The 16,353-nt window shown below is 43.6% G+C and overlaps 1 protein-coding gene across 1 annotated transcript; it reads right to left on the bottom strand.

Moving 5' to 3' along the window:
* Positions 1-358: 358 nt before the first annotated feature.
* On the bottom strand, positions 359-8,198 carry cog2 (component of oligomeric golgi complex 2). Its single transcript, XM_059566317.1, has 18 exons — positions 7,983-8,198; positions 7,057-7,218; positions 6,844-6,909; positions 6,682-6,762; positions 6,265-6,365; positions 5,675-5,783; positions 4,854-5,033; positions 4,577-4,701; positions 4,347-4,473; positions 3,742-3,881; positions 2,737-2,798; positions 2,386-2,537; positions 2,129-2,311; positions 1,976-2,048; positions 1,733-1,875; positions 1,174-1,313; positions 887-1,067; positions 359-788 (listed from the first exon to the last, which is right to left on the bottom strand). The coding sequence occupies exons 1-18, from the start codon at positions 8,040-8,042 to the stop codon at positions 681-683; spliced, it is 2,193 nt and encodes a 730-aa protein (XP_059422300.1). The 5' UTR covers positions 8,043-8,198; the 3' UTR covers positions 359-680.
* Positions 8,199-16,353: the final 8,155 nt, after the last annotated feature.

Here is a 16,353-nt window from a genome sequence, read left to right as displayed (position 1 = left end):
CACTTCCAGTTAAGAGGTCACTGACCTTTCCTAATATTCGACAAGGCTATTTTAGTAACAAATTACCTTTCCACACACACCGCACTCACACACCTCTTTTTTATTGTTAAATCTTAGTTGTCCCATTCTTGCCCATTAAAACACAATCTCCAACACCTATTTTGAATATAAAAACAGAAAAGGTAATTTGAGCATCAAACCCCTTTAGCGTTTGCACTGTTGAAGCTATTTGACAGGGTTCCCCAGAGCTAATATCTGAGAAAAACTATTTCTGACAGATACAGTACAGCTCCAGACAAACACCTGTGTTAAGTGCTTTTTTTTTTTTTTGTTGATGTAACCACATATGACAGGACACGAGAGCTTATAGCACTTTATATGCTGAGTGCTGATTGGTTCATTAAAACTCTCCAATAAGTCTGAACCATAAATTATATGACTTTTTTGGTCATGTAATCCCATATACTTCAAGAATAAATAACTCATCAGAGAGTAAATCACATTCTTTCAGTGTGCTGCTCCTCCAGAGGGGTCAAGATAACTGCTATTAGAAGAGTTGAGAGATGGCAGATCTTCGTAAAACCACTCCTGGAGCAGATACTGAGCCATGTGGCATCATTCGGATCAGTTACCATTTTGGACCCTACTTTTGGATCTAGCCCGTCCAGGTCCATTCTGGTTTAGGACCCTGTCTGCTCCGCTGAAGCAAGATCTCTTGCCTCCTGTACCAGTTCCAGCAGAGAAGAGAACATGGTGATGTCGCTTGGCTGAAGACCCATCTTCTGAATCTTGGGTAAAATAAATAAATGATAAGTATAATGAAGCAAACCTGATATGCACACATTGAAGAGAAGAGCTAATCATTCATCAAGAACCATGTTCATACCTGTTCTCCAAGATACTCCACATCCAGCGCCAGCTGCAGGCGGATCTTACTGTCGTCTGATGGCCCTGCATTGATGCCTACGGTGCTGGTGGTGGTTGTTTTCCTAGCCTGTTTCAACCTTTTTAAACTTTCCTCCATCTTCCTCACTGAGCTCAGCACATCCGATATAGTCTCAAAATATCTATTAAACACAGAGGTCATTTTTAAACAAAAAGTTCTTCGATCTAGAATTAATAAACTAGTTTACCTAGACATTTCTGAATCATAAAAGTTTGCCTCTGCTGTACCTGTGGGTGCAGTCTGAGAGTGTGACCCGGAGCCACTCCTGGATGATGGAGTCTTTCACCACATTTCTGGAGTCAGTGACCAGCTGATGGAGCGGCTGAAGTGCGTTGTCCATATAGGCTGAGGCTCTGGTGGGCACTTCCTATTCATGAGAGAACAACTAAAGTTCAGATCAGAGCACTGTGCAGCTTGTTTTCATGTAGAGGAAAATGTAAACTTGCAAAGCTTGCAAACTGGAACTTTCAGGTTTTGTAACAGTATGTAACAGAACTTCAGATTATGACATAAATCCAAGTGAAACAGATTATCAAAAAAATAAAATAAAATAAAAAGTAGGATGGGGACTTGATTCAATGCAGCAGTTGTTGATCAGTTATTCCATCTTACAGTTTATAAATTCTGTTTAAAATGGAGTCATCAAATAGTAAACCAAGTAAAAAAGGGTTTGGGAAAAATTCAACCAAATAACTGACATACATTTCAAAACATTTATTTTCTTCCCACCCTCTCTCAGATTCTTTCTGCGTGACTTTTAAATATTACATAGACATATAACTCGACCTTGTTTGTCCTTCGGTAAAGTCGTGGTACTTCCGAAGCATTTTTCAGGAAACGAATGCTCCTTTCTGTTAGATGCTGAGTCATTCTGCTGCTCAGTGTGGGGATGCAGCTGGACAGGGCAGTGCTGGAATCCTGCAAGGCTTCTGGAGCACAACACAGGATTGAAACTTATTACTTGGGAACATTAGAAATGGCATTGGAATCTTAACAACATCAGAAATGGCTTCGAACTCCAGAACCAACCTGAAACAACAGCAAAGTTTTTGAACCCAATACTCTCCAATTTGGCCTTGATCATCTCAGAGATATCTGGAATCTGGGAACAGAGCGAAAGCATTTGTCACTCGATCCAAACGAGATCAAAATTAGACTGTGTGAAATAAAAATCAGAATGACCTGTCCTTGTAACTTATCAACATCAGCTGCAATGAAGACAAGCTTCTTGGTAGACAAAACAGTGGGGCCGCCAGTTTCACTGTCTGCATCCTGTGATGTGCGGCTGGATGTGGAGGAGGCGGAGCTTGGAAGCGGTCTTACCAAATCTTTGCTAGTCTCTGGAGGAGGTGATTTTGTTAGGACCTGTAAGATGAAAAAGAAAGACATGATTTACAATCCTATTAGAATTCATATAATTTCTGCCAGGAATGCTTTACCTCTGTAAGAAAGGTGGCATATCTGGAAATCAGCTGCAGCGTTAGTTTCCAAAATCGATGAGCAAGCGTTGGCAGATACACCTGGTCAGCCCAGCACCTGCACACACAGCTCCACAACACCTCCGTCACCTGCAGGTGGTACCTGCTGCCCGCTGAATTCACAAATACAAAAAGCAGACTTAGTGTCAGTGGTGATCAGTTACTCGCACTTTTGTAAATGTGACAGCTATATTTATCATAAAAAGCAAACAACAACATGTCACCAGATGCATAGAGAAGGCAATACCGTACCATACATGTTTTATGTTCATGTGCATTCTTTTTTACATGAACCCAAATACACTTACTGACCTGGAGCTGCCTCTAGTCCATCAGAAATGGCATTTTCTAGACTTCCAGCAATCTCCTTGAACCTGAAAAACAAGTCCAAGCATAAGTCTAGAGACAGCTGTAGACACAAAGACTTCAAAGTGGCCCTGTGCTACACAGCAGTTACACTGATTCTTGATGTTCTCAATGACTTCAAACTTAGAGATTTTAATATACAGCACAGGATATGTTAAGATGTTGGACTTTTTTTGATAAAAACTAATTCTGTATTAAGCAAATTTAAACAAAAATTAAACAGCTGATCTGAACGGTCAGACTGGTAATAGCGAATCCATTATATAGGTCCATTATTGGCTGTACTGTATGAGACTTCCATGTGATTTAAATGAAACAGTGACAATCTTTTACTTTTTGTTGATTAAAATCAGAGAAATTTTACACTTGGTATTTTAGTTGTAACAATGAACAAAATTATTAAGATGAAAAACCGCAAACAAAGTTTCAATGTGTTAAACCATTAAACAAATACAACACAAGAGTTATTGAAGTTCACCACAAGACCTTAATTCCAAGAAAAAGCAAACACATTTTACAGGTTTAACTGGCTTAAACAAACTAAGATAGCAGTGGACTTTATAACCAGCGAAGATTAACCAAACATCACTGAGCAAAGACTATCCAGACTAAAACACAGATCGATTCATATCCAGGGCGATTATCTCTCTTTAAATATATTTGCAAAAAGAACAGAATCCAAGCTGCAGACAAAAAACTATTTGAGTCACTTCCAACGGACACAGTGTGTGTTTACAGGAAGTGGGATTACAAACAATCCTTAAAAGGAATCTTTCTCTGCACTTTTTGGTAGGGTATTAACTGTTTAATGTCGATATACTATATCACAATGTAGGAAACAAATGGGCCACACAGAATTTCCAGGTTGTATTGACCTAAAAAATAGTTAATGAACAGATAAAGCACCGGAAAGGTACAGCTGTGACTGGATTTCTAAGTCTTCATACACACCGCAGCTGGAAGTACACGGGCAGGTTCCATTTGTTTTGGAAACTCTGGTAGCACGGATGTGCTCGCAGCCTCTTCACGCTGGCCTGGGAACCACACTGCCTCTCAAACTTACACACAAAATCCATGCTGACAGTGTATCTCTACATAACAGAACACAGAAACCAGAAAAAACACTTAATGAGATGTAAATTCCCATTATTAAAAATGATTTTGTTTAAAGGACACATAAAAAAAGTAAAAAATGCTACTTAGGGGTGCGCGATAAATATCGTGCAATAATTAATGCGCATCTTGTCAGTAAAGCCGGTTTTCTAATCAGCGGTAAATTCCATCAGGTGCGTGATTTCACATAGAGCAGCTGTTACTACACAGAGCCGTTGTTAACTAAAAAGATGCGCAAATAAACGCTGAAAATGAACGTGGATTTGCACAGCTTCTCAGTTAACAACAACTCTGTGTAGTAACAGCTGCTCTATGTGAAATCACGCACCTGATGGAAATTACCGCTGATTAGAGAACCGGCTTTACTGACAAGATGCGCATTAATTATCGCACGATATTTATCGCGCACCCCTAGTGCTACTGCATGTTTTCACTTTGCTTACCTCATAAAATGTATCTGGGTTTCCAGGATTGAAAAGGGAAGGGACTCTTTCCTCAACACCTCTAATGATCTCAGGCCAAACGGAGTTCACCAGGAAGTCATATCCTGGAACAATGTCGGCTTTATCGCTGGGCATGCAAAAGTGTAAACAATACATATTAAAATGTATTGTGTGTAATATGACAGCAATGGCACAATGCAGTAAACATTCACTTTTAGCGGCAGACACACCTAGAGATTGCTCCACCAGTCACCTCTCGGAGCAGTCGACAATGGTGAGGCACGAACTCCAACAGCTTTGTGTACATCATCTTAAGACCATTAGGGTTGGACTTGACAAATTGTTCAACTATAACCTGACACAATTCAGATGGAGAAGACAGATAACATGTTCATTAATTCTGTACGCTTGAATCTCATTTGCAAAACTCACAAGTTTGTCAATAATGACAGATTTGCTAATTACAATTGACTGTATTTCTGTATCTTGATGATATGCAAAATGTACCTCATCCATGTATGGTTTGACTAAGACCTGTCCGACCAGTCCCTCTGCATCTCTGGTCTTATCTATAGTAGCATATGTCCTAAGGCAATGGCGCACGATATCTATATTTGATGTCTGCAGGCCTTGGATCAATAAGCCTTCCAGGGATTGCTGAAGCATAGCTGTGATACCTGCTATTCTCTGGAACACAGAAAAAAGCCCACACAAAATCAGTCAGTAGATATACGCTATTTGAAAAAAGAATTGGGACTCCTGACCATCACACTGACAGGGATAGTAATAAATGTCTGCATTCTTAATGCATAAACATTAATATGGAGTTGGCCCTCCTTTGCAGCTATAACAGCTCTTCTGGAAAGAATTTCAACAAGGTTTTGGAGTGTTTTTGTGGGATTTTTTGCCCATTCATCCAGTATAGCACTTGTGAGCTCAGGCACTGATGCTGGATGAGAAGGCCTGGCTTGCAATCTCCATTCATCCCAAAGGTGTTCAATGGGGTTGAGGTCAGAGTTCTTCCACACCAAACTCAGTGGCGCCATTTACACCACTCTCTCCAACATTTGCTATTGTACTTGGTGATGTGAGGCTTGCATGCAGCTGCTCAGCCATAGAAAATGCAGACTGAATGGATATGCTGCGTTCCAAACAACTCAAAAATCAGATTTTTCCCACCTACTCAGAAATAACATCTAGAATGCTGCTTGAAGTCGGAGAGGTCAAGGGGTCAGTATGTTAACATGTCCATACAGTGTAAATACATTCTCCTGGGCAGCTAAAATTGACAAGAAACAGAAGGGGTTTTTTTAAGACTGGGAGCTCACCGGTCGGACTTTATCAAGCAATGGCATTCCTTTGCTCTGGACTGCATGAAACTGTAACTGGTTGAACTCGGTGGCAATCCGCTCTAGAATCTGACCTGCCAGAAGAGGACTTAAAAACAAAGAACAAGCTGTTCTTTGCATTCAAATGCAAAGTAAAATGCAAATAGTACATCATCTAAAATACTTTCCGTAAGCCATGAGTCACATTTCAAAAGAAGTTGTTTAGCTGCAATATACACTACTTTACCATTTGGGGGTCAGTAAGATTTTTTATTTTTTTTAACAGTGATTAAAAGTGATTAATATGAGTAATGTGACCCTGAAGATTGGAGTAATGACTGCTAAAAATTCAGCTTTGCCATCACAGGAATAAATTATATTTTAAATATTTTAACAGGAAAGTATTATTTTAAATTGCAATAATATTTCACAACAGTACTGCTTTTACTGTCTCAAATAAATGTAGCCTTGGTGAGCATAAGGGACTTATTTATATTTAATATATATATAAACTTTTCAACAACTCCCAACTTTTAAACAGTAATGTATTTGTCTCATTTACTTCTAGTCTCTTTCACTACTCCACATACCTGCTGGTTTCAAGTGATGTTGTATCTTTGGTGTTTTGGTGAAGAATTTTCTCAATCTTCTCCACTGATCTCACCACTTGGATAAGTCTTAACACACAGAGCTACAAAAGACACAATGTTTGACTATATATATTAATTAATAATTAAAATGTTAATGCAGCCTCCTTACTGTTTTTCCTTGACACATTAATAATCATTACTTCTGCTGGTGCTGTGGCAAGCTTTATGTGTGCACTTGAATCTTTATTAGGCAATGTAGACAATTAAAGGCTCATTGTTATAATTTAATTGTTTAGTAATAAACGTGTGTTTAGTCGACAAATGCTTCAAATGAACAACTACTAATCGACCAGAAAAATCTTTAGTCTAGTCAGCTTTACTTGTAATAGCATTTTAAGTTTTAGCACAATAACTTACCTTCTTTTTTTGAATATCATCCTGCTTGGATAGCTGGGTGTCTATAGCTTCAATAACTTCATTCACAGAGGATCTCAAACTCTGTACATGAGAGGAAGATACTTAGAGAATGACTAAAATATGGCCAATCCAAAGGTTTTCACCGATGTGTAAAGCACTTACCAGCACCTCTTCACGTAACTGGCCAAGAGGGACAGAAAGCTGATTAAGGGCTTTATCCATTCCAACCTAAAACACAGATACAAACACTAAGCCTACAAAGCATGTGACAAAAATCATGATGCTCTAGAAAAAAAGCATAAAGCACACGGTCTTCCGTGACACACCAATTTTACTGAAAATGCTGTACGATGTTCTAAAAATGCAAAGACTCACAAGATTTGTGGACAAGTTAACGAAATCTGCATAGTCTTTATTGATGAGCTCGACCATGGCTGTTTTGAGAAGTCTGTAATACTGCTCCAGATCTTCACGCATCTCCTCCAGCTGGACACGCTTTCTGCAATCCGCCACAAATTTGTCCACGTCGAAGTCATCCTGCGTGGAAATGTACAAATATTTCAAATAAAAATGCACAGAAATGTGTCAAATAATGTCAAGCACACTAAGAAACTGGAAAACTGTTAAGGGATGTAATCTGAGCTTCCATTATCTCACTGTCCTGTTTTGGGTCTGAGAAACCCCACGGCCATTTAAAATAAATTTTAAAGGTAAGTATCCAGCTGACATTTCATAATCACATGATAACTGATTATGAACATCATTTCAAATTGATTACATTCTCCATTTGTCTTCCATGTAAAATGTTATATTGTGTATGTCTGATGGTCTTTGAGACCCCAAATGATAAGGTTTACTGGTTGAGAAAGTTTTATGTCATTAGACGTTTTTGGCTTTATTATTTTTATTTGATTATCTACAGTATGATTTGATCGGTTCTAAAACTACATTAAAGTAACTGTCACATTTTAAGAGCATGGATTTGTGATGGTTAAAACTTTAATAGTTCAAGTCCAATAGGTTTTGTCGTAGTCAAATGAACATATTAAAAGCACATGAAAGGAACCCTAGATTGATTTTCTAAGTACTATTATCATCTGTAAGTATAATAGTATAAAGTATAATAGTAATAAGAATGATCAATTGTTTGGGGTCTCTGGGGTCCCAAACATAACGTCAGTATAGTTAATATAAACACCGTTAAAAACACTTGCTCAGGCAATATAAAAATATAAATAAAACACACAAACTTAATATAAATAACTGGTAAATCAAGATAGTTACTGCAGTTGATTTCTCACCTTCATAAATTCGTCTTTGTCGAAACACAAAGAATCGGGTCCCTTTGGTAAGGTCATCATTCTTTTAGGACGGGCCACAAACAAAGTAATCTGCAAATGTATTTTTTTAAACGTGAAAATTGTTTGCTACATTTCGTTCAAATGACAGAATCATCGATTCAACTTCCGCAAACATGGCACACGCTAACGAGTGAGTGGAAAATACAAAACCCTGCAGTATCCAAGAGAGAGAACATTTGGTATAGCGCCCCTATTGGCTCCCAGCGGTACTGCAGCACGAGTATAATGCTGATTATTGCAAGTAAAGTGAACACAAGTATTTTATGCTGCGAATAACACATAGTGTTGTATTCCTCTTATGTTATGGAAGGCATTTTCTGCCAAATTTAAATAAATAAATGAAATGATTAAAATTAAAATTAAAACCAGATTAACTATTTCATTACAGAAAACTGTACGCAAAATATGTGACAAAATTGAGAATGAAATTAATTGATTTCATTTTCACGGTGACATACCTGTCAAATTGAAAAATAAAATGCAATTGGTGATTTCACATTTCATTTTCAATACAGTCTCGAGGCAAGACTGCCAATATTAAAATGAAAAGCAAACTTGAAAAAGAAACTACACATACAGTTTTTTACAAAGCTCTTTATTAACGCTCACGCAATAATAGTGACACAATTCAAATTTAAATGTAAATTTTACTTGTCATTTTAATTCCTCTTTTATTTCACCGTTTTCATTTTCGTTTTCATTTTCAAAGACAACCTGCATGCAAATTATATGTTAATGAGTGGGTGTGGCTTATACGGCGCTAGAGACAATCGTCGAAGTCTCGTGTGCATGAGTTGAATGGTGGTTGAAACAATGTGTGAAACGACATTAAAATGTGAATATATTGCAATCGAGACATGGCGAATCTGTTAGTGAGCTTTTGCGGGAAGCTGCTGCAGCATTAGAACGTGGAAGAAACAACCAGCCTGACCAGCATGCGTCAAACCCTCGACCCACTGCAGTTCCTCGGCCTGAGCCTCCACGAGACTCCCCGGAAAATCTGCTGTCTGCTGAGTTTGTGACGGCTGCAAAACGTCCAAGTGTAACCAAGATTAGGGGTGCTCCGATCACGATCGGCCGATCGTTAATGCGCATCTCGTCAGTAAAGCCGGTTCTCTAATCAGCGGTTAATTCCATCAGGTGCGTGATTTCACATAGAGCAGCTGTTACTACACAGAGCCATTGTTAACTGAGAAGATGCGCCAATAAACGCTGAAAATGAACGTGGATTTGCGCATCTTCTCAGTCAACAATGGCTCTGTGTAGTAACAGCTGCTCTATGTGAAATCACGCACCTGATGGAATTAACCGCTGATTAGAGAACCGGCTTTACTGACGAGATGCGCATTAATGATCGGCCGATCGTGATCGGAGCACCCCTATCCAAGATAGATTCAACTCGTAGCAAAATGAAGTCATTATCATGCGAAATGTTTGCTAGCTGGTTTAATTCTGCTGCTATACTGGCCATAACCGCCATTATAGCTCCTCCACGTAACAACGTAATTGAGCCACACCCACTCATTAACATATAATTTGCATGCAGGTTGTCTTTGAAAATGAAAACAGTGAAATAAAAGAGGAATTAAAATGACAAGTAAAATTTACATTTAAATTTGAATTGTGTCACTATTATTGCGTGAGCGTTAATAAAGAGCTTTGTTAAAACTGTATGTGTAGCCTAGTTTCTTTTTCACGTTTGGCTTTTCATTTTAATACTGGCAGTCTTGCCTGGAGACTATTGAAAATGAAATGTGAAATCACCAATTGCCAGAGGCACCGTGCCCATTCAAAGTGAGGGGGCACGTGCCCCCTCAGATTTCTGAGCCAAGTGGATTTTAAATGCAGCTTCCAAACGAGAAAAAAAAAAATTGCAGAATAATATTTTTTATATATTTGTTACAATCACAGCGGTGTGATTAGATCGTTCAGTGCACAGCATCAGCTGCTAAATTCAAATCTGCGTTCGCTGGCTGGCGCTGAGCCAGAGACAGACGCGTTCGTACAACGCTTCATGATAACCAATCAGAAACTATTCTGTTGCGCTTATGGATGCAATGGCCAATCAGAGACGTCCAGAAGAGTCATCACTGAAACGCAGTGTTCCCTTTCATAGGTCACTTCGATGCTGCGGTGACGTCACCACGTATGGGAACACCTTCGGTGTGACGAATGTCTGAAGCCCTATACCATCCCGCCAATCCTATTGGCCAAATAGCGCGTGGCACCGCCCAGTCATGCGTAGGCATATATATACCTGGTGCCGCGCGCCATTTACCTCAGATTTCATTCCTTCAGTACGAAGCGAATCTTCTGTGCCCTATTGTCTCGCGTTCTCAGCGAATCATCACGAGCAGTATACTCCTCTCCGCGGACGCGATGAGTTTTAAGAAGTGCAAGGACCCGTGTACCAGGTACATCGTTCAGGGGGACACTCATGACAGGTGCGTAGTCTGCCTAGGCTTACACCACGCACAGGAGGCGCTTAGCGGCCTTTCTTCATGCCCCCATTGCGATGGCCTGCGACTCAGGGTCCTTCGCTCGAGGGTAGATGTATTCTCCGATGTCGCCGTGTCTAACCCCCGCCACACCACTTCTGCGACTGCCGAGGCACCGCACGAGGTGATAGCTTGGGGTGACACGTGTGACATGGAGCTCGAGGACAGTTCAGCGATGGAAAATTACTCTCCACATCGCTCGCTCTCCCCTACCCTAATACACAGGAAAACTTTTGAACCTGTCGTTTTCTCCTGTGAGGATTTACGGCCCACACCGGGGGCATGTAGTGCCATCTCCTTCGGTTGTGACCGTCATGATGACGACGTTCTTTCCACTGCGGCCTCGGGGTCTGAGGACTTCGCGGCCGACACGAGCCCTCTCCCTCCTAGTGGACAGGAGAGGCGTGTTTCCCCCTCCTACAGTGAGCTGTTGGATGTGGTTTCCCGTGCAGTGGTTACATTGGGGCTGGAATGGGAGGTTGAGAAGGCCGAGGCCCAACCTTCTTCGAAGCTGGACGACCGTTTTCTAACTAGTCGGACACCTGCGCAGCCCCGGAGGCCTTTACCCTTTTTCCCGGACCTCCACCAGGAGGTTTCGAGGTCCTGGAAACAGCCGTTTGCGGCGCGCATCACGAACGCTGCAGCCGCGGATTTCGCCACCATTTCGAGCATGGCGAGTCACGGCTATACAGCGATACCGCCGATAGAAGAGACTCTCGCCGAACATCTTGCGCCTAATTCGGCCGCGGCGTGGAAGTCCCGCCCCCTCCTCCCCTCGAAGGCGTGTCGAGTCACGTCTAGCTTAGTGGGAAAATCCTATATGGCCGCTGGTCAAGCGGCTGCTTCGCTTCATTCCATGGCGATCCTTCAGGCCTACCAAGCGGAGCTGTTAAAAGGATTGGACGAGGGGGACGGCATTACACCTGAGGCGGTCAAGGAACTACGGCGAGCTACTGATTTGGCGCTTCGTGCTACCAAACATACTGCTCGAGCAGTGGGCCGTTCCATGGCTGGATTAATTACGGTTGAGCGCCACCTCTGGCTTAATCTCACCGATATAAAGGAAAAAGATAAATCTTTCCTCATGGATGCCCCTGTGTCTAAGGACGGTTTATTTGGAGAGGCGGTCACTTCAGTGGTGGAGAAGTTCACAGCAGCGAAACAACAATCAGCCGCTTTCCGCCAGCTGATTCCCCGCAGACCCAGAGAGGTTGAACGCCGTCAGGCGCCCGCGCGTTCTCGCTCAACCTCCTCTCACCGCCAGCAAGTGCCCTCTCGGGAAGAGCCTTCACCTATGGCGCCCCCTCGCAAGGACTGGGGCCCTAGGGTTGTTCCACCGGCTCAACAACGCCAGCGAAAAAGATTGAACCTGAGTTCGACGGCCAAGGCCTCTCGCCCTCGGGCACATAACAGCAGCTCCTGATTTTTTCGCTGCCTGCCAGGGACTGTGCCCTCCGCTAGAGAGCGCTGTTGGACCGCTTTCGCGCATCCAACACTCTCATTGCAGTCCCCACGCTCAAACCCTGACTGTTTCGCCGCAAACAGCGCCTCGAACAGCATTGGAGCCAACTGTAACACCAATCGCTTCCTCAGACACTATGCACGATCCAGTTTTCAGAGCTCGAGGAGCGCTTCAAAGGGTCTTCATCGAACGGCCCGTCATGACGGCTCGCTCAGCCGCCGCTGTTTCGCTAGCGGCAGAGCCCGATGCTCAATCTGTTGGCCTAATTCCTGCCGTGGACATGTTTCAGGATTACGTACAACGAGATACAACGCCTGCTCTGCATATACTTCCCCTGTGCACGAACACCATGAGTCTTTCGTGCCCGGACATTTCTATGTGTGCAACAGCGCTGCAGGAAACGAACATGTTGAAACCGCTAATATTGTTTCGGGCCGCGTGGGAACGCTTGCCCGGCATTTCTCAATGGGTGTTACGCACAATTTGTCACGGATACACCATTCAGTTTCGGAAAGGCCCGCCCCCTTTCCGCGGAATTCTCTCCACGGTGATAAAACCGATGGACATGGCGGTGCTGAGACAGGAAATGTTAGCTCTACTGAGCAAAGGGGCTATAGAAGAAGTACACCCCTCTCAGATGGAGTCAGGGTTTTACAGCCGTTATTTTGTGGTACCAAAAAAGGACGGCGGATTACGACCCATTCTGGATTTACGCCGTCTAAATCTTACACTCAGGTCGAGCAAATTCAAGATGTTGACGGTAAAATCTATTTTGTCTCAGATTCAACCAAACGACTGGTTTGTCACGATCGATCTGAAGGATGCTTACTTTCATATTCAGATCATCGAGAGACACCGGAAGTTCCTCAGATTCGCTTTGGAGGGCAAAGCGTATCAGTACCGCGTTCTTCCCTTTGGCTTAGCGCTAGCTCCCCGTACATTCTCAAAATGCATGGACGCAGCTCTGGCCCCGTTGCGGCTCCGGGGCGTCCGTGTGTTAAACTATCTGGACGACTGGCTGGTGTTAGCGCACTCTCAGACTCAAGCACACTCTCATCGAGATATTGTGCTAAATCATTTACACAGCCTGGGTTTACGCGCAAACTTCCAGAAGAGTGTATTAATCCCCTCTCAACGGATTACCTTTCTGGGAGTAGATTTGGACTCTCGCGCGATGACAGCGAAGCTTTCTGCCCCGCGCGCTCAGTCGATTATGTCATGCGTTCAGCACTTCAGGGCGGGTCACACAGTGACAGTGAGACTGTGCCTCAGACTACTAGGTCTAATGGCGGCGGCGCTTCCCGTGATTCACCTGGGTTTGCTTTACATGCGCCCGTTTCAGTGGTGGACGAAACGACAGAATATTTCACCCCGTTGTTCTCCGCATCGAACGATCTCGGTGACGCGGAGGTGTGTGATGTCGTTAAAGCAATGGACATCAGCCGAATTTCTCCTCACCGGGGTTCGGCTGGGAATTTGTGCTTCCCGAGAGACTGTCACGACAGACGCGTCTTTGACCGGGTGGGGAGCTGTTTGTCAGGGGCGCCCAGCCCACGGAGTGTGGACAGCGGCACAACGCAGCTGGCACATAAACAAATTGGAATTACTGGCGGTTTTTCTGGCTCTCCAGTATTTTTCGAGTCTACTGACCGACCGTCATGTGCTTCTCAGAACGGACAACACTGCGGTCGTGGCTTATCTGAACCATCAGGGAGGATTACGTTCTCGCCCTCTGTGCAGACTGGCGAGGCGGATTCTTCTTTGGTCTCACGACAAATTTCTGTCGATCCGGGCTGTTCACATCCCCGGACGACTGAACTTCGGAGCGGATTTATTATCCAGGCAGACTCTGGAACAAGGGGAATGGAGATTACACCCCCAAACGGTGAATCACCTATGGCATATTTTTGGGGAAGCGGAAGTGGATTTATTCGCGTCGAGCACGACTACGCATTGCCCGCTATGGTTCTCCCTGAGCCCTCCATCACCCCTGGGTCTGGATGCGCTAGCTCACAGCTGGCCCAGGACCAGCTTGTATGCGTTTCCTCCGATTCGGCTAGTCCCAGCGGTATTATGCAGAATACGGCGGGACAGAGTGGGACAGCTGTTGCTGGTGGCTCCGCGATGGCACACACAGCCATGGTTTGCGGATCTCATCAATCTGTTAGCGGGCTCTCCGGTGGAGATTCCCCTCAGACGGGATTTATTATCGCAAGCACAGGGACGGATCTGGCATCCCAGACCAGATCTGTGGAACCTGTGGGCGTGGCCTCTGAGCGGAGTGAGTTGATATGTCCCGGTCTTTCTGCTGAAACTACCGAGACTATATTGAACTCTAGAGCAGTTTCTACGAGACGCTTATATGCTTTCAAGTGGAAACTGTTTATGACATGGTGTGAAACTCATGATGTGGATCCAGTTTACTGCCCTGTGGCTTCAGTACTGGAATTTCTTCAAGACCGTTTTTCGGAGGGATTGACACCAGCCACCTTGAAGGTTTATGTGGCAGCTATCTCAGCTCACCATGAGCATATAGGTGGTGTTTCAGTGGGTCGTCACCCACTGGTTTCTCGCTTTATACAGGGTGCGCGACGGTTGAGGCCTTTCCGCCCTGTGCGAGTTCCTTCATGGGATTTATCCATTGTGTTACTGGGTTTGTCAGGGCATCCGTTTGAGCCCCTGGAAACTGTATCGGATAAGCTCCTGTCTCTTAAGACACTTCTTCTCATGGCTTTATCCTCCCTTAAAAGAGTTGGGGATTTACAGGCTCTCTCTGTCTCACCCTCGTGCATGGAGTTTGCACCAGGCTCTGTGAAAGTGTTGTTGCGACCTAGGCCTAATTATGTTCCTAAGGTCGCGTCTAATCCTTTTCATTTTCAGCAGGTGGTCCTGGAGGCCTTTTCTCCTGCTGCGACAGAGTCTGGAGATCTAAGTCTTTGCCCTGTGAGGGCGTTGAAGACTTATGTGGATCGCACTGCCCCATGGCGTGAGTCTGACCAGCTGTTTGTCTGTTTTGGACATAAGAATAAGGGCCATGCAGTTACGAAACAGCGCATGTCCCATTGGCTGGTGGAGGCTATTTCCTTGGCCTATGAGGCGCGCGGGCTCGCTTCGCCCTTAGGAGTAAAAGGTCATTCCACAAGAGCAGTGGCTTCTTCTCAAGCCTTTCTCAGTGGATCTTCTATGGATGATATCTGTGCTGCGGCAGGTTGGTCCTCACCGAGCACTTTTATCAGGTCTTACAGTCTGGATGTGAGGATGGCCCCTGGCTCCCGGGTTCTCTCCGCTTGAGCAGATGCTTCCTTGGATCCAAGCTATCAGGTACGTCAGGCGTGATGGTATAGCGTTCCCATACGTGGTGACGTCACCGCAGCATCGAAGTGACCTATGAAAGGGAACATCTCGGTTATGTATGTAACCTTGGTTCCCTGAATAGGGAACGAGATGCTGCGGTTCTGGCCGTGCCGTACCTTGATAGTTTTCTTCCCTTCTCGTCATGAAATCTGAGGTAAATGGCGCGCGGCACCAGGTATATATATGCCTACGCATGACTGGGCGGTGCCACGCGCTATTTGGCCAATAGGATTGGCGGGATGGTATAGGGCTTCAGACATTCGTCACACCGAAGGTGTTCCCATACGTGGTGACGTCACCGCAGCATCTCGTTCCCTATTCAGGGAACCAAGGTTACATACGTAACCGAGATGTTTTGTTCACTTGCTCGCTGACTGAATTATTTAGCGAATTCTCTCATCAGAAACAACAAAAAGTGCAGATGTGCGTACGAATGTAAGTAAGATATTCGTTTCATAATGTAAAGTGCTTCAGTGATTTTAATGGGAGTTTTTGAGAGTGCCTGAACTCTGGCTAGACTGAATGAAAATGTTTTTTGATAATGTAAATGTTCTTTACTCTCTGTAAAATGAAAGTGTTAAAATAAGTATCTTACAATATTGTTATTAAAATTTACATTAAATGCAAATTCAGTCGTATTAAAAATATTTTATGGCATGATATGGCACTTAAGTAAAAAGTCAGGTTTTTATGTGTAGTTAATAGATTACACTACATTTCCATATATTGATCAAATAACAATCTATAAAGGTGCAAAACGCGTTTACCTACACATATTTGAGAAACGCGATATTTCCTGATATATTAAGCATGTTTGGAATTGTTTTGAATAAAAAGGAAAAAAAAAAAAAGCCTATATCAGTTAGGCTATACGGTGCTTTCGTAGAATGACTTATACTCCCGACCCCCCCGACCCCCCCCCCCCCCCAAATGTGCCCCCTCAAAAATCATGAATGCATGACGCCCCTGCAAATTGCATTTTATTTTTCAATTTGAC

This window comes from Carassius carassius, chromosome 14, assembly GCF_963082965.1.
Source record: "Carassius carassius chromosome 14, fCarCar2.1, whole genome shotgun sequence".
Classification (NCBI taxonomy): Eukaryota; Metazoa; Chordata; class Actinopteri; order Cypriniformes; family Cyprinidae; genus Carassius; species Carassius carassius.
Note: the sequence above shows the minus strand (reverse complement) of the source record. Positions and strands in the feature narration are given on the sequence as shown.